Source organism: Ovis canadensis, chromosome 4 (assembly GCF_042477335.2).
Source record: "Ovis canadensis isolate MfBH-ARS-UI-01 breed Bighorn chromosome 4, ARS-UI_OviCan_v2, whole genome shotgun sequence".
In the NCBI taxonomy this organism is placed as follows: domain Eukaryota; kingdom Metazoa; phylum Chordata; class Mammalia; order Artiodactyla; family Bovidae; genus Ovis; species Ovis canadensis.
The window spans coordinates 56,598,709-56,624,147 of record NC_091248.1 but is presented as its reverse complement, the minus strand read 5'-3'; the positions used below and the strand labels follow the sequence as shown (position 1 = coordinate 56,624,147).

The window sequence follows — 25,439 nt, the reverse complement described above, 5'->3', positions numbered from 1 at the left end:
CAACAACAAATCTTTCGATTTGTGACGCATATACATACATGTCACACCGAATTATGAATATGAGCTACAAAACTTATGCAATCCCATGTGGAAAATGAAGATACACTATTTTATTCCAGCTAAAGTTGTCCTCTTTCCAAGAAACTTTTATCTCTCTTCTCTACTTCAGGACCAGCATTTTCCTATAGGCAAAGACAGTTGCGAGAACTCTGCAGGATCCCATCACAGCCTTCAGCGGAGGCTCATCTAAACCAGGTTGGAGCTGACCGGATCCTCAGTCGAAACCAGAAGGCTTTTTCATCCAGTTCCTCTTTAGAAACACGCCTCCCGCCCCTGCCCCTGCCCAAATTCGAAGCCAGAGGGGAGTCCGACCATAGAGAACTTCCACTCATGAAGACAACCCCATAGTAAAGAACATTCCGGTAACCACGTCTCTCCTCCGACCTCCAACTCTAGAACCCGCAGCTAGCGCCGCGCCTTCCTCGCGAGCCGCCTCCCGCGGGCCGGCTCGGGGTGAGCTCCCGAGTTAGTCAGTGCGCACGTGACGCGCGGTGCCCACATGACACGACCGTGGGCGGGGGAGGGGGACAGAGGAGCGAGGCAGGGAAAAAGTTAAGGCAGACCCGTCAACGCGCCCGAAGCAACCTGCCCCTTCCCTTCTTTGTCAATTAGTGGCTCAGGGATCCCCAAGGTGTCTTCAGTACAGCTACCGAAACGGAGGGCGCCGGTCTCCGTTTGCCCCGTCACCCCCTGCTCCTACCGGCCCTGCTGGTGATGCCGCTGCACCCTCAAGTTGTTCCTTCCTCTCTCTCCTGCCCTCCTTTTTCGTTTCTGCCTTCTTTCCTTCCCTAAAAGCTCTTCATCCATTGCGGGCCATGCGGCTGACGCACATTCAATTGCCCTGGGAGCTCGCCGGCACCGCCGAGGTCAGACAAGGCCGAACACCTACCAAACGGGAGGTGGTAACTGCGCAAACAAAGTTGCACGCTGCACCGCAACCGCCCCTCCCTCCCACTGAGCCCCCCATTCTGAGCCCCGGCAAAGCTCACTTGCTCTGCCGGTTCTCGATCGACCTCACCCCACTGTCGCGCAACACACCCCCTTCCACACGCGAGCCCACCCTTCCATGATGCCCCGGCGGTCTGGAGCGGTCCAGCCTCCTGGTAAAGCACCGAGCCAGCCACTGCGCTTACCTTGCTTGACACACTTGAGCCGGAGGGGGTCCTTGCAGTGTTTGATCACGGCCAGCACGTCCCTGATGGTGAGCCCCGCCACGGGGGTCTCGTTCACTTCCAACAGCAGTTCCTCAGACACCAACTTGCTTCCGCTCTCATAGGCCACCTTGCCCGGCTTCACCTCTCCCAGGTAGGGGAACTGTCCATTCTCGGCGCCCCCCTTCAGTTCAAAACCCAGCTGACCCTCCGGGTTCCTGCCAATGACACTCTCATGGACTTTGCTCGTCCAGTGGCTTTTCTTTTTCAAGCTTTTGGACATGGCAGTGGGGTGAGTCGCCTCAGCTCCTGAGGGATTCCTTTGGGGTAGGGGAGTTGGTGCTGAGAGAATGAGGCTGGAGGAGCCAGGGGGCCAAGAGGTGAGGAGAGCAGACTTTGCCTTCCTCCCCTCTCTGTTCGGTGCTTTCCCTCTTCTTTGGATGGAGTGTGGTCGAGGAAGGGGGAGGATGACAGGGACGGCTGGGCAGAGGTAGGAGAGCTTGGGTGAGGTTGTGCTGTCCCTTGAATGACACTCAAGGCTGTGGCCCCGCAGCAGAGGAGAGCTGTGGTGGTGGCGGCGGCGGCGGCGGCAGCGGCAGCCTGAGCGAGCAGTAGCCGAGCTGGTGAGCGGGTGGAGTGGGGGTGGGGAAGGAGAGTAGGGATGCCGGGGGCCACTCCTGCGTGGTGCGAGTGGGAGCGCGCGCGCGCCTGAGTGTGTGTTGTTAGCTGATATCCATGGTAGCTGCAGTGGCAGTGGCAGGGTCCGCGCGCGCTCGCGCGCTCGCGCGCGCGGCCGACTTGTACTGTACTGGCAGCAGGGGAGGAGGCTTAGCGCCGATGAGGAGGGAGCGGACTAGAGCGGGGAGGAGGGGCGCGCGCGCGCCGGGTGGGGAGCCGCTTACTGCTGTCTCCGCTCACCCCCCCACCCCCCTCCGCAGCTTGACCCGGTAGTGAAGGCTGAGAGAGAGGCAGGCTGGGTCCGCCTGGCAGCCTACGAGAGGAGGCGGGAGCGGGAAAGGAGGGGAGCCGAGGCCCGGCGTGGGGAGGCCGGCAGGAAGGGCTGCGAGCCCAGCGCGGACCTTTCTTCAGCCTCCCGGCGGCCGAACGCAGCGCTAGGCTGCTGCGCTGTGAGGATGCCCTGACTCAGTGCCGGACGCTGTGGCTGGTGGCGCCGCGAGCCTCCGGGCGTCGGATCCCGGCGTGAGAAAGGGCAGAGCTGTGGGACCCGCCCGGCGTGCCCTCGCCCAGGAGGAGGCCTGGGCGCTGCGGGCCAGGTGGAGGCGTCGGAGTTCACTAATTAGACAGGCTGCGTCTCCCACGTTTCAGTCAGACCCGTCTCAAAGTTCTCAGAATTCCTCTCAGAGGAGAGTAAAGTTAGAACTGCAGGCTGGTTTTCCTGTCAGCGCCCGTACCTCGGGTGCAGAAGGGAACTTAGCGGAGGGTTGTCTGGTGAAAGGCATTCCAGGCACCGCGGGGCAGGGGCTTCACTTTTCCAAGTTGGAAGAAGCGGGAAGCAGTGGGGTGGGGGCTGCCGCGGTGAGCAGCCTCCTCAGAGAACTGGGCAGTTTCACGCGGGATCTGCGGCGAGACCGCGGGGCACGCCCTCGTCGCGCGCGCCCTCACAGCCGGGCTGGGAAGAGGGGAAACCCTAAGCTGCCCTGAGGAGACCACCTCCTGCTACACTAAAGGAGAAGGTTCGGAGGGCGACCAGAGCGACAGAACCGGGGCTGAAACTCAGCTCGCTGGTCCGCCACCAGGCTTCTTTACCTTCAGCAAGTTTGCAGCCGGGAGGTGAGGTGACGTCCGGGGCGCCAGGATGCAGGAGGGCCGCTGATTTTTACTCAAAGGCTAATTTTGTGTGAGATGTTAGGAGTGATTTTTAAAATTCCTGTAACTGATAAATGAGTTCCATTTGCTTTACTTTCAAATGATACTTAAAAAAAAAAAAAAGTTGCACACCCACTCGTCTCTTTAAAGCAAAGCATGAAAAGCATTGAGCGGGTAGGATTCTAGCTGTCTGAGAAGACAGTGTGGGAGGCAAGCGGAACAGTTAAAAATGCTTAGTCGACCCAAACAGAAAGACCAGGTTTGAATTCAGGCTCTGCTACTTAGCAAGAGTGTGATCTTGAGTAAATTGTTGACCTTTCCGTGCCTTAGTTTCCTTATTTGTTAAATAGGATTGAAAGTATTAATGTGACAGAACTGTGATAAAGATGAAGCCAGGCAATGTATGCAAAGTGTTTGCCTGACATAAATGAGTAGGCACTCAAAATGATAATTTCCTCCTTTTTGCTTCTCTAGTGTAACTCATTGTTTGGGGATATGGGGGATCAAAAGCAGTCAGAACAGAAGAAATCTTTAAAGAGATGATTTAACCATGTCTTTTTTTTTTTTTTTCACTTGAGAAAATGAGTCCTGGATAAATTGGCTTTGATTGATGATTATTCAGTGAGCCAGGGACAGTGCCAGGACAGTGCTCACAATGTCCAGATGTGAGCAAGGCATTTTGTACCAGTTTCACCCAACAAAGTTGGGTTTTAGCATTATTAGACCCAATCCTAAATGGAAATTGATAATGAAAACAGAATACGGGATGAATTTTTAAACACAAACATTATAAATGTTAGTATTACCCATGCATATTAGCTTATAAATGGTCCATTTACTAACGAACATGTATGGCTAATACTAACACTTATAAAGTTCTCCTTTTGTCATTTATTTTTAACATTTATCATGTGTTCTATAGGCTTTACATATATTAATTTATTTCTCCTGGCATCTTAATAAAATGTATACTATTATTATCCCCTTTTATAGATAGGGAAACTGAGGCATACATAGATTAATTTTTGCAAGGCTGCAGATTTAGTCAGTAGTGAAGCTAATATTCCAACTCAAGTGTTTTAGCTCAAGACATGGTCTCAGTCACTGCGTTGTACACTCTTCCTGTAAAGTTACTATATATCATACTAGTAGTCAGTATATAATGTCCCAGAGGTTGGGTCTGCATTTTATTGTAGAGGTATTTAGGGAAAAAGAAAACAAATGGAGTAGGAATTTGATATAAAAGCATTTTTACTATTAGGACCCAAGAGAGTCACTGAAGTGTGTGCCAGCTAATTTAGTGTTTCACAACTCCTAATTCATCTTCTTTGCCCTGAATTGTGATATTAGAGCTGTAACCTGTAAACATTTCTTTGTTTTCAGTTGGTTCAGTGTTAGCACTTGTTAATAGAAGATGCTGGAGGAACACTGTTTATAAAAGGGTCTCTTTTCTTGTTTCCAGTGCTTTTCTTCTTGCTCCCGTGGTGTGGTGGTCAGTGAGTGGCTTTCTGGCTAGCAGTGTCCTAAAAACCAGTATTACACACCCTCCAGTAATTTGGGCCCAATCCCCAGTGTGTGGCCTCCTAGCAAGCCTCACCAGCAACCCAGTTGATGGCTTCCTAGGATGTTTCACTGGTCCCCTACCTGGTTTTCTCACCAGCCCAGTTTGTGACAGCTCAACCAATTTCTTGAATATCAAATGGGCCACAGCCACATTATCTCTGATGAGGACATCTCTCAAGCTTTGTAGGATAGAGAGCAAAGATGGGGATGCTTCTTCTAAGTTATACATCCATGAGTACTTTCCCACAACTCTGGAGGTAGTGGCTGCTCCCTTAATCCACTATTCCTTTATTCTTTAGTGATAGCTTCTCTCTTAAAAGAAGAATTAATAGTTAATAATTCTTCATATTAAATTTTCCATATTCTAATTTTGGTGTAATTTCTGTCTCCTGACTGGACCTTGACTGATACAAGGTATAAAATCATGTAGACCTCTGAGGAATGCACTTTCTTGAAAATTAGAAGTTGGGGTCTTTCCATTAGCTGTGCAGCCTTAACTAGTTCACTTACCCTGTGAGAGCATGTTCCCTTATTTGTAAAAAGGGGGTGAAAATATGTGACAGGGTTGCATGAGCATCATGTAAAATTGGATGCTCTTTGCTGCTGCTGCTACTGCTGCTGCTAAGTCGCTTCAGTCGTGTCCGACTCTGTGCGACCCCATAGATGACAGCCCACAAGGCTCCCCGGTCCCTGGGATTCTCCAGGCAAGAACACTGGAATGGGTTGCCATTTCCTTCTCCAATGCGTGAAAGTGAAAAGTGAAAGTGAAGTCCCTGAGTCGTGTCCGACTCTTCAGGACCCCATGCACTGTGGCCCACCAGGCTCCTCCCTCCATGGGATTTTCCAGGCAAAAGTGCTGGATGGTCTTTGCTCTGCTAAGTCACTTCAGTCGTGTCTGACTCTGTGCGACCCCATAGACGGCAGCCCACCAGTCTCCCCCATCACTGGGATTCTCCAGGCAAGAACACTGGAGTGGGTTGCCATTTCCTTCTCCAGTGCATGAAAGTGAAAAGTGAAAGTGAAGCCACTCAGTGGTGTCTGACCCTCAACTACCCCATGGACTGCAGCCTTCCAGGCTCCTCTGTCCATAGGATTTTCCGGGCAAGAGTACTGGAGTGGGGTGCCATTGCCTGGATGCTCTTTAAATGAGCTTAAATGTGAATGTACTTTAAAACTGTAACATACTATCACAATTAAAGGTTTTAGTTCTCAGTGTAGAAACAGAATAGCAAAGAAGGAGATATTTTAAGAAAAAAATTTAATTACTTGCATTCTGGGAGATTGTTACATTGTTTCCTGGTTGTAGAAGGGACAGCATTTCATGTAAGATTTATTATCAGCAAATAAATATATTGTTTGTTGATTGGTTTGCTTTGCCTAGCTTTTCAGAGATGAAAGCAACAGCTGTGAGTCTTTAAGTTGCTCAGGTTTTCAGGTCTCTGAAAAATATGAGTGAAATTATGACCATTTTGAAATGTTAGATTCAGACTAATTTGGTTACTTTCTGTTCTGATATCCTTCAGATTTGCTTTATTTCTCCTTTGTATCCTTTACCCTTTCTGGGATGAATGCCTCTGTCAAGAAATAATTATTTGTTGCTGAGCACTCTATGTACAGAACATAGCATTAGATGCTTCATGCTATTCCAAAAGAAAAAATAGTTTAGGAATCTTAAAAGTTTAAGAAAAGCATGAGTATTTTCAAACCTTAAAATAGTTCTATGAGATGGATGCTTGCAGCAGACCTAGTCGAGTTCCATCCTAATTCTTTAGAATCTCTTTGATTGAATTTGCCTTACCCCCAACTTCTGTGCTCTTTTACTTCTCAGAGTCAGCCCCTGAGACTTCCTTTGGAAGACTTCCCTAAAGCTACTAGACTCATTTTGCCTTCAGGCACAGAAAGCCAGAGAGAACCACTTGGGAGTTCACTTCCCTCCTAGGACACCGCTTGCCAAGGTCTTCCCTACACAGTATAAAAGCCTCTAGTAATAAGAAAATCTGAAGTGTAATTTACACCCCACGGCTCCCTTGCAGGATCATGCTGATGCTAGGATTTTGCCTGAAATCACTTCCCTATCTTGCTTACTCTCTGATTTATGTGTTTTTCTTGAAAGTGTTTTCTTAATGAAACACTTGCCTACAATCCTGGCCTAAGATTGCTATTCCTTTTTTAAGATGGGGAAACTGAGTCTCTAGCACTTTAAATTGCCAAAAGTCTCACTATCAATAAGGGGTGAATTTGTGAATGATCCATGTCTGTGTAACTCTAAAACTCCTACTTCCAGCTATATTTATGTATTAAGAGATCTTTAATTATATGAGAAGAAAATATAAAGAACCATTGACAGTAAGACCTAAGTATGGTATATCTCACTTAGGAAAACCTTCACTTATAAAGGGTGAAACCTTTATACAGCTCTGCCTGAGCAGAGCTCTGATGAAGATATGACTACATGTTAGAAGAAACTGTAAATGTTCAATGTCATTTTCAGTCAGGGGCTTTCTTCATGCCAAGGCTGAGTTGGGTATTTGTATTTTTCCCGTTGGTTCTGTAACAAATTTCCACAGAATTGGTGGATTCAAAACAATGCAGAGAGATGTGGAGGCCAGTAGTCCAAAATGGTTCTCACAGGGCTAAAATTAAGATATTGGAGGGGCTATTTCTTCTGGATCTCTAGGAAATCCTATTCCTTGCATTTTCCCGCTCCTGCAGGGTGTCTGACCTCCTTGGTATGTGGCCCCGTTCCTCTAACTTAAGTGCCAACAACAATCTGTTAAGTCCTACTTATATCCCGTCACTATGACATTGACTCTTCCACTTACTGACTCTTCTTCTATCGGATTGTCCAAAAGTTCATTCAAGTTTTTCCAATAACATCTTCTAGAAAAACCTAAAGGAACTTTTTGCCCAACCAAATACATTTCAGCACTCTTTTGATTATACCAGGCACCCAGGTAACTTAGGATAATCTCCCTAGTTTGAAGTCAGCTGATTATAAGCCTCAGTTCATCTGTAAACCTCCTCTCCCTTTGCCATTTAATGTAACATATTCACAGGTTTTAGGGAGCAGAACCTAGATATCTTTTAGGGGGCCATCATTCTGTCTACTTCAGCAGTATACCACATACTCATATCCTCACTGTTTCTAACTTAGTTCAGGTATCAACATAACTACCCTGTATTATGGTGATTAGTTTCCTCTCCCTTCCTTTACCTTGAAAACCTCTGATTGCGTTAGGTGAGAGAACTTTCTGAAACTTTTCCTTTTTTCCTGTGCTTAAAATTCACTAATGCTGCCCATTAAATACACAGTCAAGTACAAACTCCTTATTTCAGCTTGTTCCTCCTCTGCTCCTTCCTAAGTCTGCAATCATGTCTTGCTATATCCTTCTGGAATTGGAACCCAGGACACCCAGCTAATTTGGATCCTACAAAACAAACACCAACAAAAGAAGGCTCTATATAGCACTGTTCTAGGTCCCTTGAAAATATCATTAAAAACAGACATTTTAAAGTAGAATTTCAGTAATATTTTGATCAGGGCAGTGGGGTACATTGCCTTGTGTCACTCCTCTACAGTACTGGGGCCAGAGGCAGCTGACCTGGGTGTCCTACTGAAGGGTCAGGTCCAGGTCTCCCCTTCCCCTTACAACCCTTTGTTTCATCCATCCTGAATTTCTCAGTTTCCTTGACTCCTTTGCTGTTTCCTGATACTTTGCCTGAGATGTAACCCTCTCTATCTATTTATGGTGCTTGTACTTACTCATCCTCTAAGACATACCTCTAAGGCCCTTTTCTCTCAGAAGCCTTTTCTGATTTCTTTTTTTTTCCTACTAACACAACTCAAACTCTTCTTTATGCCTCATCTTACCCTTTGTGGAAACATAACTTCTAACTCACTTATTTTCAAGTCTCTCATCCACAGCAAGAATAGGTGGACTTTTATTTTTAGTTCGTCTTTCCACTCATCATTTTGTATGTTCTCTGGCACAATGTAAATAAATGTTCAGTAGAATTCCAGCTAATGATGGATACATCCAAAGTATAAAATTTCATTATCTAACCACTGCCGTAATGTGAATTTTAGTGTTTAGTGTTAAACAATTACCTCTCTATGTTCATATTAACATCTTAAGAAAATGGAATGTGAAAGAGCATATACTGAGGAAGAAATGACAGAATAAACTTAGCCCTGAGGCTAAGGTTAAGAAAAGAAGCCAGATTCTTCAAGATCTTGGAACAGGGTCTGAAAAGTAATAGTGGTGGTGATGGTGGTGGTGGAGGATAAGTCTGACCTCTTGACCTGCTACATGGTTTGTCCATAGCCATTCCTACTATTAAACCTTTTTCATTCCCTGTTACAATATTCATATAAAAGTAGAAGTCCATATTTATAAGGAAGATTTATTTGGCATAGTGCAGAGCTTCTTAGAATTTTCTATCAGAATAACACAATAATGATATACTCACCCATCCACAACCAAAAGTAATCTTATTTGAAGTCTCCAGTTTTCATTTAAAAGTCCTATGGACCTTAGATTATACTCTGGTAGGATCATATTTATACCTATATAAAATATGACTTTTCCCTCAAACTTTGCCTAAATGATGTTTCAGTGGGATTTGCCATGTTTTCTGGGCCCAGTCCAGTGACTCCATACATACGCACAGTTTGTGTTCAGTGACTGGATTATAGGCCAACTCCCAGAGAATTTGGTCTATAGAGATAGATGTCAGGGGGGATAATTTGAAACGTTGAATCTTTGGCTTAATTTAACAGAGTGCAAAACATGAGAAGAGTAAAACACTGAACTCGGATTTGTAATATTTTTTACTAAGCAGAGAGGAGAGGAAAGATCATTGAAGAAGAATGTGTTCTAAGGTGAGGATCTAATGTTGAGAAATCAGACCTCAGGAATTTAGTGAGGGGAAGGTTTAGGGCCCTAGACTTCTCCAAATATGCATGGAACTGCTAATTTTTTATTTGCTATCTTGTCAAATCACATTATAGTGCTAATTCTCTCTACCTCAGAACTTCAAATATTTTGACGATTGTAACATTTAGATTTCCATCACTTTTTCATAGACGGGCAGAACTGTTTTAGTCTAGAATTAATGCCATTGATTATGCTTATACGTTATATGCTTATGCTTATACATTTCATAGAACCTTCTTACTATTTTTAGTTTTGGTCTTCGTACTGGGAATATGTGGTCCGGCATATATTAGTACTGGGAGTGAATATATGGTCCAACATCTCCGGATCTCAGGAAATTAATTTCAGTCAGGACTATCAACCAGGCACCTGGCCCTGTGTGAAAGATCTGGGGACAGGCAAAATTTGACTACTTTAATATATGAGAGTATTAGGTCATTTTAGCTGCTAGAAAGTTCCGAATGAGATGACTTTGATCTTTGTAAAGCACCTCTTCATGTGAAATTCATGAACCATGCAGATTACACAAAGTGAGGAAAGAGAACTGCAAGATTGTTTAAATCATTGCTCCATCTTAACTACAAAGTTCACAATGCATGGAGTGAAATTTGACCAGCTCAAGAAAAGAAAGCAGGAAAATAATTTGTTCTGTGACTTTAAAGTCATTGCAGTATTTTATGTAAATAATAATGTAAGAACTTTTGATGCTTTTGTTACCTTATTTAACATATGCACAATATATGACAGAATAATACTGGATTTACAAATGTATTCCTTCCTATGCAGTGTTATGTAAGCATACTTCTTGAATGTCAATATCTGAATTTATTTTTCTTTTTTATTGTTTTGCTTTTTACTTACATGGTGCTTGTCAATCTTTTATCATCAATTTACTTTCTACTAAGCTCAAAAAGATATTCTTATACCTTTTATAGTTTCAGGCCTTCCTTACTAGATTTTTTTAAATACTTCAAAAATTAAGGTACTTGGATTTCATGCCATCAAGTAGTTATATCTGTAGGCCCTCCTTTTTTAAGTGAATAGTTCCATTGCTGCCACTTTCTACTTTGTGATTCTAAATCTTTTAACACCATCTTATCATTTTTTTTGATGCACTCTATCCTTATAGAAAACACTTATTTATAAACTACTATTTATCTCTTACATTTATAAGTGCTTCTGTTTTTCCCATTATTATTATTCCTGTTTTCCAAACATATATCTTAATTTATAATTTTTCTCTATGTATCTCCTTAGTATAAGCCTCCACTTTCTAATCAATTCCCATCATAAATTTTTAAAAATTTAAAATATGCTGAATGCATTTTTAACATGATGGCTAATGCTCATGGGCTTTCCAGGTAGCGTTAGTGGCAAAGAACCCGCAGCCATTGCAGGAATTATCTGAGACAAGCATTCAATCCTTGGGGTTGAGAAAGATCCCCAGAGGCAGGCATGGCAGTCCACTCCAGTATTCTTGCCTGGAGAATCCCCTGGATAGAGGAGCAGGCTACAATTCATAGGGTCACAAAGAGTTGGATATGACTGAAGCAACTTGGTATGCATGTACTACTACCCATACTCTAAGCCTCTCTATTACTTTTTTTTTTTATCATTTTGTTATTGATATAGAGTGACAATAGTTTCCACTTTAGTGAAGTAATAAAAGCAAAAAAGGGCACAGTAATATCATGGGCTTAATTTTTGTCTGTAGTGGAAAATCTTGTAGGTATAAAGAAAGTTATGGAAATAAAGTGAACATATTCTATCTTGAAATAATAAGGAACAGTCAGATGTGTTTTCTAGGCTTTGGAAAAACATACTTCAAAAATTCAAAGAGAGGTGCATCATGCTTCCTCAGTCAGATTATTGAGAAGCTAAAATGCTGATGAACATTTGGAGGCAATGCAAATGTAATTGTAATCATACTAATTTTAATAATTTTGCAAACCTCTCCAGACAGTATTCTGTATGGTGTGGTTTGCTTTTAACCATATTGAGTGTCTAAAATGTCTTTTAGAATATGATGAATACTTGTGATCTTATCCCACCCTTCTCCCCCATCACATGTACATATGTATTCCATATATGTACATATCATTTCATCTAATCTATAGATTCATTGATGCCCAACCATTTACTTGGTTAGGGGATTCTTTAAAAGTCCAGCTTAAATAAACCTTTTATATAAAGTTTTTATTTATTTATATATAATCAGCTGAAAGTAATCTTATGTACTGAACTCCGATGAAATGCTACCTGATCCTTTTCATCACATTTCTTTCTCTTGTATTATAAAATTTTAGGCATATCTTAGCCTCACTTATCTGTAACTTGAGAACATGACATGTTCATATTCCTCACAGTCATTGGAGTGAAGGAAAATACATTATAGGAAAAAAGGACATACCTAACTACAATATGACTATGCAAATATCTATTAAGCACAGAGTCAACTGACACTAGTAAAGTTAGCCTAGAATTTAAGAATGTATTTTAAAAATCAAGACAATAAGATGTTTGCCATGTGGGAAGATGTTAAAGTTTTGAAACAATTGTCTCCCATTTTTTCTCTCAGAATACTTTTTATATGTGAAAAAAAGAGTAAGTTTCATTAAGAGAAAATTGTAGTTTAAGATGGATCATAGGATAATTGGAAATCATTTATTTGCTTTAGAGTATTTTAATCTTCCAACTTCTTTCAGTTAGGTCCTAGGGCAATAAAAATATCAGGAGATATAGCAGGCTGCTTTCTGCAATCTCTGAAGAAAAGTGGACATTCTGGGAATTAGTGAAAGATGGGTGAAAAGCAAAGCTATCATGATTTTTCAAAAAAGAAAAGATCAACTCCACAAACTATAGACTGCATACATTTGGAGGTCAAGAGAAAAATGTCAAACATGAAGCTAGCATAGATTGATGAAAAGCACGTCAAATCAAATAAGGTACATTTTTCTTTGTAAAGCATGACTTTTCACTCTAGATTCATATTAGCTTAATCATTAAGCACTAATGCCATTGCTACTTTTCATAGATCAGCAATGAATACTCAAAGACCAGGCTTCCATCATTCTGTTTAATATCTTTAAGTAATGCTTCAGTTTGCAAATGCTGGTTTAACACATTCTCCATATTTGACTTAATCAGGACTATACATAATTGGCCTTCTCATGAGCACTCTTACTATTTTATATACTCTTCTGATCAACTCCTCCCATTGTTGCTTCATATTAATTTTTTAGGATCACTCCTGATCCTTTTTCATGATCCTTTTTCAAAATATATTTTAAATCATTTCTTGAATAATTCACTGACCCTAAGGTGTTCAAACCTGGAGGACCCACTACCACAATTGTATACTGTAAATTTACAATGCAAATTTAATATGTTTAAATTACAGTATACAGTATAAAAATGACCTCTGAATAAAATATAAGATAGCATTCAAAATTTTACATAAATGTGTGATAAATTTCAGTCCATGTTATTTAAGGACAACTATTAATATTTTTATATCCAGTTAATATTGGTTGTAATATTGGTCAGTTACGAATTATATATGATCTGGCTCAGACGGTGAAGTATCTGCCTACAATGAGGGAGACCTGGGTTCAGTCCCTGGGTCGGGAAGATCTCCTGGAGAAGGAAATGGCAATCCACTCCAGTATCCTTGCCTGGAAAATCCCATGGACGGTGGAACCTGGTAGGCTACAGTCCATGGGGTTGCAAAGAGTCGGACGTGACTGAGCGACTTCACTTCACTTCACTTCTAGATTTAAATGGTTTTCATTCTGTCTGCCCTCTGATGGATAAGGATAAGAGGCTTATGGAAGCTTCATGATAGGAGGGACTGGCTGTGGGGAAAACTGGGTCTTGCTCTGTGGGCAAGGCCATGCTCAGTAAATCTTTAATCCATTATTTTTCTGCTGAAGGGTGGGGCCTAAGGCCAAACTATGGTAGGAGGGGTAATGGCGGTAATGACAACCTCCTTCACAAGGACTTAAGCCAGCATGCTGCTGCCGCCCCCAAGATTGTTGTAATCAGTGTCCCTGACCCCATGGCAGGCCACTGTCGACCCGCACCTCTGCTGGAGACTCCTGGACACTCACAGGCAAATCTGACTCTGTCTTTTGTGGGGTCACTGATCCTTTCTCCTGGGTCCTGCTGCACACAAGGTTTTGTTTGTTCTCTTCAAGAATCTGTTTTCCCAGCCCTGCGGAAGTTTTGTAATCAAATCCCACTAGCCTCCAAAGTAAAATTCCCTGGGGGTTCTCAGTCCCTTTGCCAGATCCACAGGTTGGGAAATCTGTTGTGGGCTTTTGCAATAGTGTGAGAATTTCTTTGGTGTAATTTTTCTCCAGTTTGTGGTCGTCTGCTCGGCGGCTCTACAGTGGAGCTGATGGCGACCTCCTCCAAGAGGACTTAGGCCACACTCTCTGTGCCTCCCAGGTCTGCTGCAGCCAGAACCTCTGTTCCCGTGGCAGGCCACTGCTGACCCATGCCTCCGCAGGAGACATTCAAACACTCAAAGGAGCTCTCACTCAGTCTCTTGTGGAGACTTTCCCTGGGTTCTGGTGCACACGAGGTTTTGTTTGCACCCTCCGAGCATCTCTGGTGGGTATGAGATTTGATTTAAACAGAATTGCACCCCTCCTACCATCTTGTTGGGGCTTCTCCTTTGCCCTCCGATGTGGGGTATCTTTCTCTGGTGGGATCCGGTATTCTGTTGGTTGGTCAGCAGCTGATTGCGACTTTGGTTTTTTTGCAGATGAGCACATGTCCTTCTACTCCACCATCTAGTTTTGTCTTAATTAAATAATTGGCCATTTTAATAAAATTACAAAATTTTGACATATTTTTAATGCAATGCAGTTATGCTTTCTACTTTAGGCTATATGTAAAATTTTCTATTTTCCCCTATATGGAGATATAGGAACTATTGCCTTCATTTAGTAACAATAGGTGTTTTGGAGTTTTTCTAAATCACAGTTGAAGAAGTAAGGGGTCCTATGCACTTGGTCTGTTTGATTATGGGTCTGCAGTAGTTCAAGGATTCATTCAAATATTTTACAGACCACAAGAACAAACATACTACATTTTTTTTCTGTTTAAGCCCCCAAACTGCTTTAAAGGATGTCAGTTTATGTATAAACATTCCCTAAAGCTCCCAATTGAGCAGGATGCTAAATTTAAAAAATCTAAGTTTTCCCAGTACTAATGGAGATTTACTTCCTAACCATTTTCTCTGGAGACAAAAGTAAGTCTCCTCAAGGATAGGACATTTGCATATGAGGTATGATATAAAGGGCTAGAAACATTTTTTCTGCTCTCTCCAAAATGCTTCATTATGTTTTTGTCATTTTGCCTGACAATTTTGCATTACCGATTTATCCTTTTGAGATAATAAAATGCATCTATCTCTGAAAAGGTTTCTCTTGCTTTAGTCATACTCATATGGCTACTAGTGAACAAAATATACTCACTACAGAATAAAGGGAAGATTGCTAACTCACAAATCCCTAGAGTCTGTACTACACCAAATGTTGCTTAAAAATTTCTATAATTTTCTCAGTCTAATTTACAAGAATAAAGAGAAATGAAGGGGATATGAGTATGTTACATAAAGTTATAAACTTTATATTTACTCTGTGTTTCTATTCTCTATTGATTTAAAAACAATGGAAAAAGAAGACTAACAGGTGGGTATGGTAGGATGGCACTAATTCATTTCAGTTTGTGGTATTGACAGCGGATTTTTAAGCCAAGAGTTGAATGAACATACAGTTGTGTAAAAATCTGGGGGAAGGATGTTTCAGACAGGGTAAAACGGTACCTAGGTACTGAGTTGGCAAGGGACTGGACAGATCAGAGACTAAGTAATTTCTACTGTCATTATTTTATACATTCCATTATGCTACCACTTAGGTTAGTCTCTAAGGCCTTTCACAAGTTGGATATTGCTTTGGATTTGATTTTTCCCTCACCTCTTCTCACCATGTTCCAGGCTAGTCTATTTCTCTCTGACTTTAATAGCTGTTTCTTTTAATAGCTTCTCATTCATTTGTTATTACCTAATAAACTGGTAACTCATCTCTTAAAAGTTACTGCAAGCATTCCCTCTTTGAGGAAGTCTCTAACTCTCCTGCCCACTATGCAAAGAATTGCTAAGTTTTTGTGCTACCATTAACTTATGCACTTGAGTCACTGCTTTGCAGTTAACTAATGTGTGTGTCTCATTTTATCACTAGTTAGTTTCTTTATGATAGAGACATTTTCATTCCTTGGGACCTAGGATCCATCATAGTAGTAGTACTACATAGCACATAGTACTAGTAGTATATAGTAGATTATACAAATCATCATTCAGTGAGTGAATGAATGGAATATCTTTTTGCTGTGATTTAGCTATTGTAACCTTTACCTTCAGAACAGTTTCTACTACATATTTATTTTAGTTAATAACCATAAACTAGTCTACACTATAGCCATATTCTATAACCACTAGAACTTCTATCATTATGTCATTTCAAAACAGTAAAATGTTAAATGTTATCCTTCATATTTAATGCAAACTGTGCTCATGGAAATATTATGAAAAGATTGAGTAATTTTTGACACATTTTTAATTTTTCCATTTAGTATACTTTAGTAGATTTTCAGCCTTTTAAATATGTTAGCATTAAGAACCAGGTACTCCTTAATGAAAATCATGATTTAATAGTATATTTTATGTAATCTGTTCCTCTTTTGAAGTTAGGGTGATAGAATTAAGTTTGAGACACTCATTACATTTTGTTTACAAGAACTCACTGTTCTTAATTTGTAAAGTGAGGACTTTTTCAATTCCTAAGAGGCTGGTAGAAGTGGAATAGCTGGATGAAGAGCTGCTATGGGGAAATTATAAGAGATGTAATAAGAGAGGAAGGAGGATACAGACCTTTGTCAGGGAACAACTACTTTAAGAGATGTCATACTTTAGGGGCATTCTACTTTAAGAGATGACGAAAAAATGGCATTAAAATAACCATGCAGAATTGGAAGTACATATTTCGAACTTTTTTTCCCCCAAAAGTTTCCAATATATTGGTACTTGCCCACTGTCTTGAGGAAATAGTGTCTAAGTAGTTGGCATTTGTTCTATGCTTTATCCATAGTCATGGAGAGATTTTTCACCTACAGGTTCTTCTTGAAGTTGTGGTACAGTTGCCTGATACACATTTACTGAATAAACTAAGCTAATGAATAGAAGTCTAAGCCTTTAATATCAGTGCCTTTATTTAATTGTTTTTAAAGTTTGTGTCAGTATAAACTCTTAGTTTCTTATTTAATCTAATGGATTAGAAGACTAATAGCTCAAATACTTTCAGATATGACCTGTTGGAGTTCCTTTAAGATGGAGCCCTTATCCTTTTGATGTGTCCCCCAGATAATTTGAATGTTTCCCTGTTTCCTAATATAACAAAATGTTCCAAATTTATCTTGTCTTCTTCCCCAGCTCAGAAATCTTCCTTTCCCCACAATTAACTCTGGTATGTTTTTAGTGGAAAATGATATTTAGTACCAAGATATGAGATTTGTCTTATTTATTGCTACTGGTAGAGCATTTTTTCTAAGCTCTTTCAGTAAAGAGACCTAGGAATTGTGTATAGAAATATTTCAAATATATTTATGTGAAATATGTTAAACATACAAGAAAAGATAACTCAAATTGTCATCTTACTATGAAAAAAATAGTAACATTTTTGGAGGGAAAATATTTGTAATCTGTGTAGAATGGGCTTCATTGTTGTTCAGTTGCTCAGTCATGTCCAACTCTTTGTGGCCCCATGGACTGCAGCATACTAGGCTTCCCTTTCCTTCACTATCTCCTGGAGCTTGCTCAAACTCATGTCCATTGAGTCAGTGATGCCATCCAACCATCTCGTACTCTGTTGTCTCCTTCTCCTCCTGCTTTCAATCTTTCCCAACATTGGGGCCTTTTCTATTGAGCCAAAGTATTGGAGCTTCAGGTGGCCAAAGTATTGGAGCTGCAGCCCCAGCATCAGTCCCTCCAGTGAATATTCAGGATTGATTTCCTTTAGAATTGACTAGTTTGATCTCTTTACAATCCAAGGGAATCGGCTTAGAAAGTAGTAATATTGATCTTGAACAAAGTATACCCAAATAGATTTCATTAATAGTGAAACACCACACATCTTAGAATCTTGGTTGTTGGTGGGAAACATTATCTAGAACTGTGATCTAGATTTTATACGGTATAATCTTGCAGTGTTGTTCTGGATCTGTGTTGGAATAGAAAAATAATATCAGGGACCAAACTTGTCCTAATACTTCCCAACATGTTTTAACAATATGGAGAAAAGATATTGAGCATTCATTACATTCAGATTCTTGTAATGAATGTATATTTATGAGGGGTATAAACAAACAAGGGAGTAATGGCACTATCTATATGGAAAAAAATACTAGAAGGCAATGCACCCCACTCAAGTACTCTTGCCTGGAAAATCCCATGGACGGAGGAGCCTGGAAGCTGCAGTCCATGGGGTCGCTGAGGGTCGGACAGAACTGAGCGACTTCACTTTTGCTTTTCACTTTCATACATTGGAGAGGGAAATGGCAACCCACTCCAGCATTCTTGCCTTGAGAATCCCAGGGATGGGGGAGCTTGGTGGGCTGCCGTCTATGGGGTCGCACAGAGTCGGACACGACTGAAGTGACTTAGTAGTAGTAGTAGTAGTCCTCTCTTTGGATAACCACAGTAGCTACAGATGCAGTAATAACCATCCCACTTAGCAATAGCTTGATGATTATTTGGCTACCAACATGAATAACTCATTAAAGAAGATGATGAAAAGTTATAAACATCTAAATAATCACAATTTACATTATATAATCATGGACCATATATCCAGATTCTTATAGAATTTTCTCCCAGCCTGCCATGGAAGACTTTTCTTTAATAGTCTGTTTCTCCTATTGCAGTGAAAACCAGACTTTTCTACTTAATTACTGATTCCAAACATTAAATTGTTAAAGGTAACAGCTTACCATTACTTATTTGCTTTTCTAGAAAAATTAAGTATAATCTGATAATTTAAAGTTTGTCTTATATAGTATAATACAATGATTCTCATTTTAATAAACACTTGCTAACTATTGCACTATAGTAATTTACTAATGACCTGAAAAATTGTAAAAATATGTGTATATGTATATGTTCATATAATGTACATGTTCTTTTTGAATTTGGAAATCATAAAAGATAAAATAAATACCTGAAGAAACTACAGCTGTAACTTTTTAAAAAAACCGACAATGTTGAACGACAGAATTAACTATTGTTAAGAAGTTACTGTGTGGTATATACCATATGTCTACCAAACAATATAAGTGCTAGAGCTATTATTATACCTATTTTATAGAGGAAGAAACTTAGACTACCTGCTTTGTTAACCTTGATCAGCTTCTTGTAACTTGTAATTAAATGCATTCTAGAAATAAGACTCAAACCCACATATGTTTACTTAAAACCCCATGCATCACATAAACCTTCACATGAAGTACATCACATAAATCACACTACACCTGGCCAATGACAGTTTTATTAAACTGATTCTTTTCTTGTCTGTGAAAGAAGGATATTTGCCTATCTTAGCCATCCTCAATGTTTTTAATAATCACCTCAATGTTTTTAATAAGTTCACCACACATAATCTTTTTTTAATATTCTGTATTCCTGATTGCAAAAATAACTGTGACTCAGTTATGCTTTGAACTTAATTTCAGTGCTGTTAATTAAAACATATCTGTATACATCTGAAAAATATCAATCATGACAATATCATAGAGAGCTTGTTTTTGAAAAATAACTTAAAATATAATTGAAAATTAACAAAGGACATAGAGAAGGTTTGAACCAAACATATGTGGCTAAAAGCTGGCCCAGAGTCATCATAAATGGATTTTATCCAAAAAAGGATGCCAAAAGACCCTAGGATCCCAACAGAGAGAGTCTGTGAAAAGATGGCCTGCTGATAACGTAAATCACAGTGAAGTGCAGTTGAGAGATGCCTACTTGAACAGAGAGAGGAATACATGGTCTGAAGAACCCTACAAGGAAATGAAACACCCTGCAAGGGAGAAGGACCAAGAGTCAGCTGTGACACCTGCCTAACCAGAGAGCAATCCATGATGGCAGCTCACCAAAGTGCAAGCATACAAGAGTTTTCCTGTGCACTCACATCTTCTCTCTCCACCATCTGAAAATCCAGTTTGGTCAGAAACAGTGCTAATTAGCATTTGAGAAGGGGAAGAAGACAAGTTGGGAAAATAGAGGAGTATATATCCAAGTCACGCTGTATACTACAGAGCTGCCTTCTGTTGCATGGCTGATTAGGTGAGTGCAGAAGCTTTAATTTTGAATGAAGTTTGGAATTTTTATTATTACTCTAGCTGTACTTACCAGTGTCTAAGCTGAAAATGATTAAAGTATCAGGTGGATTTTTATTTTTTTTTAGTTAAGAGAGCTGTGGGGAACCAAGCAAAATTTTATCCAGGGGAGGGAGAAGAATTACATTATAGAGCATACTTCCAGGAACATTTTGATAGAAAACAAAATTACTTAATTATCTCATATTTTAAAAATTCTTGTTTGGTTATTCTCTTAATTGTATTTTTATATATTCTTTCTTCCCATATGCTATATAGCTTTAACTATGAGCAAATAAGTATAAAGTCTTCATATGCAAGATTATACATGTTTTCCTTTATAATTGGAGAAAATGGTATTTTATCTGAACCTCACATGTCATGTGATATATCTGACACCCTATATCATTCTTGAATGTGACTGTTTACAAAACACAAATCATCCCAAATTAACAGGATCAAGATTAGATTTGAAAAGATATATTCAATAAAATGTGTAAGATGAGGCAGAATTAATTCTAATCAAATTCACAGAAGACTTGAAATGAGATGTAAATCTGTAATATGTATTACATTAGATATGAATTAGTGTTAGATTTGCATTTAGAAAAATGTACTATGTTCAGTTCTGAGTATTAGACAGAATATTAGGACAAATATCCTATCTTGACTGTCTTCTCCTCCAGCCACCGCCTAAATGCCACTGAAAAGTCTGTCCATCTTGATTATCAACATTAAAGATACTAAAGAAGAATGCAGCAAATGTAAGATTTACATTAAGTGGCAGATAAGATATAATTAAGAAACGTTTTTATAAGTGTAGAAAAATGTTCCTTAAGAGGTAACAATTTTAATACTTTAAAGTCATAATTATCAAATATTGAATTTTAGATATTAAGGCCAAAAAAACCCCCAAAATACAAACAGTTTAAATGTTCAGCATTTAGCTTAAAGAATTCATTTAGGACTTCATATTCTGCTGTCAGTATGTGGGCATTAAAATTGTTATATGAAACATATTGGTAATTAACTCAGAAAAATCCTTAGAATTTGGATTTGGATTTAGATGTTATTATTTAGATTTTAGATACTGTCCATAGGAGTTTGACACTGTTTATAACATGGACCCTGAAGCCACCATTTAAGTAAGGTACATAAAAAAAGAATATCCCAGTATGCAAAAACTATTAATGGCCTATAATGACCTTATTCTCCTTAGTATAATGTAGACAGTAAAGTATATAAAACATTATATTACTTCATTAAAACCATCAAATATAGCAAAAGTGAATAGTTATTGAAATTTAGTATTACTCTAAAAATTTATGCTGCTTAAAAATACTGTCGTGATTATACAACATTCTGAATTCAATAACTTTTAGACAATGTTTCCCACTTAAGGGATATCCTCACTTTCTCCTTACTTTTGTTCAGGTTGGCAATGTTCCCAGATGAAATATTCACCTTTTCAGAATCTATTGCATCCAACTGTGGCAATGTAACAAAAGTGTAGGTGATGAGGTATAAATATCTTTCTACTAGAGACTTCTGGGAATATTTTTGTTTTTCTAATACATTCTTTTTGTCCCTTTCTTTCCAGTCTATAGCACAGCTGAAGAGGGAGCAGCCACCTTACCTCCATGTTTGGACAAGCATGAAGATAAGAACTTCCCTGTGTGCGTGATGGAAAAAAATGATAGAAGGGGTCCAAATTCCCTTCACTAATACTTGATATGTGAGGAAAAATAAAATGCTATTACAAAGTTAAGCTACAGAAATGGGCTTCTTTTCTCATGCAACAGAATACATCGCAATTCAGATAATGCCCATTAAAATTAGTAATAATGTCCATTTTAAAGGATTAAGCTGAAGGACCCAAAGATACATTACACAATTAAATTTCAGGAAAAAATTTTTTTTGAAAATTCAATGTGATTTTGAAATTGATCTTTCACAGTCTTTTAGTTATCAAACTATTAAATTCATTTGACCATTCAAATAATTTTGTGAATAATGCCAATGAATCCTGTTACTTTCTCAGTGTGAGTATAATTGTGTGAGTGTGTGTGTTGGGGGGGGGGCAGACAGATCGTCACCTATACTTCTACCAAGTGGCTATAAATTGTAAATTCCTTGGATTTTATTCATTTGCAAGAGCAATCCACAGTGCTCAGTAAACTAGTTAACTTACTAGTTGGTTACCATGAAAAAGATGCTTAAGGTAAGAGATGGGGAAAGGGTACAGAGCTTTCATCCCCTCTCTAAGCATACCATTCTACCTGCACCTCCACACATTAACCAACCTGGAGTTCCCAGTAAAACAATATGAATTTAATGGGACTGGGGTGGGGTTATACTGAGAAAGTTGGTGGGCAGAGAGGAAGGAGGAAGGAACCTGGATGGAATTTTCTAGAAGTATATTTCATAAATGATCTCATCACACATACACAGAATTGGAATTAAAAACATAGTAAGTATATGAGAGGATTTTTTCTTGTTCAGTTGAAAAGTTGTGCCTGATTCTTTTGACCCCATGGACTTCAACATGCCAGGATTCCTTGTCCTTTACTATCTCCTTTACTATGTCAAATTTATTCCATTGAGTTGAGGATGCCATCTAACCATCTCATCCTATGTCACACCCTCCTCCTTTTGCCTTCAGTCTATCCTAGCATCAGGGTCTTTTCCAATTAGTCTGCTGTTCAGTGGCCAAATTATTAGAGTTTCAGCTTCAGCATCAGTCCTTCCAATGAATATTCAGGGTTGATTTCCTTTAGGATTGACTCGTTTGATCTTCTTACAGTGTAAGGGACTCTCAAGAGTCTTCTCTAGCACCATGATTCCAAAGCATCAATTCTTCGACACTCAGACTTCTTTATGGTCCAACTCTCACATCTGTACATGACTACTGAAAAATCCATAGCTTTGACTATATGGACCTTTGTTGCGAAGTGATGCTTCTGCTTTTGAATAATCTGTCTAGGTCTGTCATTGCTTTCCTTCCAAGGAGCAAGCATCTTTACAGGGCTGCAGTCACTGTCCACAGTGATTTTGGAGCCCAAGAAAATAAAATCTGTCACTGTTTCCACTTGTACTCATCTATTTGCCATGAAGTGATGGGACTGGTTGCCATGGTCTTAGTTTTTTTAATGTTAAGTTTTAAGCCACTCTGCTATTTTCACCCTTATCAAGAGACTGTTTAGTTCCTCTCCACTTCCTACCATTAGAGTGGTATCATCTGCATATCTGAGGTGGTTGATATTTCTCCTGACAATCTTGATTCCAGCTTGTGACTGATCCAGCTTGGCATTTCACATAATGTACTCTGCATATAAGTTAAATAAGCACTGTGAGAATATGAGAGGCTAGATCTGTTAATTAGCTTGATGGTTCTGATTATTTTACGATGTATATGATATCAAAACATCAATGTATTTGTATAACTTAAATACATACACTTTTTATTTTTAAATTACACCCCAATAAAGCTGAGGTAAAAAAGAGGCTGGGCTTCCCAGGTGACTCAGTGGTAAAGAATCCACTTGCCAATGTAGGAGACTCAGGAGATTCAGGTTCAATTTCTGGGTTGGGATGGTCTCCTGGAAGAGAAAATGGTAGTCCTCTCCAGTATTCTTGCCTGGCAAATCCCATGGACAGAGAAGCTTGGGAGGCTACAGTCCATAGGGCTGTAAAAAGTCAGACAGGATTTAGTGATTGAGCATGCATGCAAAATGAGAGGTTGGGTGGGTGGAGAATGGTGCATGGAAACTTGCCATGTGGTGTAAGAGTACAAGGACAGTGCTTGTGAGCAAGATTGGGAAAAATGGCATTTCCTTATACTACTTCAAGAGAAGAAATAATAAATAAATAAACACAGCCCCAATAATCCAGGAATAAGTTGTCATCCTAGAAGACATAGAACCAAGCAGTAGGGTAACATTCTAGCTTGCTACAAGTTTGTTAAAAGCTAAGAATTATTTTGAAAACTATGTATGTTTATTTGCTTTTCTCTTTTAAGAATACAAGGAGGCTTGTATCAGCACTCAAGTGGGCAGTGAGAAGCAGCTATAGGACTCACTGTTCCTGTTTAATAGGCTAAATCAGACCAATTAAATAGTATTGAGCAATCTTTGAGGATGAGCACATAGAACAATAAACGAACAACACTTACCCTAAATAAAGTAAACAGAGGCAAACAAATTGACTTATGAAAGAAATTCTTTAGCACATAGGAAAGGGAGAATTACTCTAAAACACTTCTTGAAATGATTTTACTATAACAAGCAGAATAATTTTAAAAATATCTAGAACAAGCACAGGCTACTTCAAAATATTTAGCAACACAGATGTCTTGATAAACTTCATGTGGTGTTAAGGATAAAGAAACTGTCTTATTAACACCCAGGTCCCAAAATATTTAGGTTACCTAGAAACCATTAAAAAAATATAAGAAACCTAAAACAAATTCCAGGCAAACTTTAAAATTAAACCTTTGCAGCATAAAATACTAAAAGATAATTGAGACATGTTCATAAGGCTTATTTGTTTTCTTTTTTTCCAAGGTGATAGGCCTGGGAGCAGACTGAATTATTTTTACTTTCTGATATTCAGGTGTTCACAAATTGTAGCACTAACACTACAATCTCTGAAAAGTTTGCCCAAACACTTATCAGGGGTGGGGGGAAAATTAAAATTGAGAAGTAGAAAATAGAAATGTTCTTATGGTGAGCATTCTTATAAATGAATAGATGTTTTGGATAAATATTACGGTGAGCATTGTTATGAGTGAATCCAATTAATTTATTTATACATGTTCATAAGACAAAATAAATATCATTTGAAGAATAAGATATGTATTTGGAAACTAATTAAACAATAATAATCTATACCTCTATCCTATAATCTATAGCACATATTAACAAAGATCTATAAATGTAGGGATGGGTCAGTAAAATCATATTAAATTTCGTGTCTTCTGTAAGAGATGGGTCAAAAGTTTCATTCCTTTGTTAAATTTGAAGCTTAAGACCTTTATTAAAGAATACAAAATAATAACAAAGAAAAATTTTAAATGCTCCATTCTTTTAAAATTACTACTGAATAAAATAGGAAACAAGGCATAGTGTGCATTTTAAATGACCAAACACAGTATGCCAGTAAAATAGGACCAACTACACAAGTCAATAAGTTAACCTGGATTCAGTTATTAGAGTAAGGATAAATTAGATATCAACAAGCAAAAGTGCATCAGACTAATTACAAATAAGTTCAATCATGTGCTCCTTCCAGATACTAAAAAATTAAAAGTGTTTGCATATGTAAGTACTATGTCATATCTTTTGGTTTCATCTGTCTCCAGATATTTGGGCACTTTTTCAAACCAACTGCTCTCTTGAATAGACACTAACCAACTTCTTGTAGGAGTAACCTGTGATACCCTGTCTCATGCCCATGCCATGTACTTCTTGAC

At 39.3% G+C, this 25,439-nt stretch overlaps 2 protein-coding genes and 1 long non-coding RNA gene across 5 annotated transcripts in view; 2 read left to right on the top strand and 1 right to left on the bottom strand.

Moving 5' to 3' along the window:
* The window catches only part of MAGI2 (membrane associated guanylate kinase, WW and PDZ domain containing 2), a 1,500,648-nt gene extending 1,497,895 nt beyond the window's left edge, over positions 1-2,753 (bottom strand). For all 3 annotated transcript variants that reach the window (XM_069587784.1, XM_069587786.1, XM_069587785.1), the window contains exon 1: positions 1,194-2,753. In XM_069587784.1, coding sequence (XP_069443885.1) covers positions 1,194-1,494 — 301 coding nt within the window. In that variant the 5' untranslated portion in view covers positions 1,495-2,753. The remainder of the gene's footprint in view (positions 1-1,193) is intronic.
* Positions 562-21,737, top strand: LOC138439250 (uncharacterized). Its single transcript, XR_011256657.1, has 3 exons — positions 562-1,365; positions 13,900-14,152; positions 21,570-21,737. It is a non-coding gene; the product is annotated as an uncharacterized lncRNA (long non-coding RNA).
* LOC138439037 (uncharacterized) overlaps positions 1,562-25,439 on the top strand; it is a 262,340-nt gene continuing 238,462 nt past the window's right edge. The window contains exons 1-3 of the mRNA XM_069587289.1: positions 1,562-1,591; positions 2,150-2,327; positions 2,359-3,002. Coding sequence (XP_069443390.1) covers positions 1,562-1,591; positions 2,150-2,327; positions 2,359-2,873 — 723 coding nt within the window. The 3' untranslated portion in view covers positions 2,874-3,002. The remainder of the gene's footprint in view (positions 1,592-2,149; positions 2,328-2,358; positions 3,003-25,439) is intronic.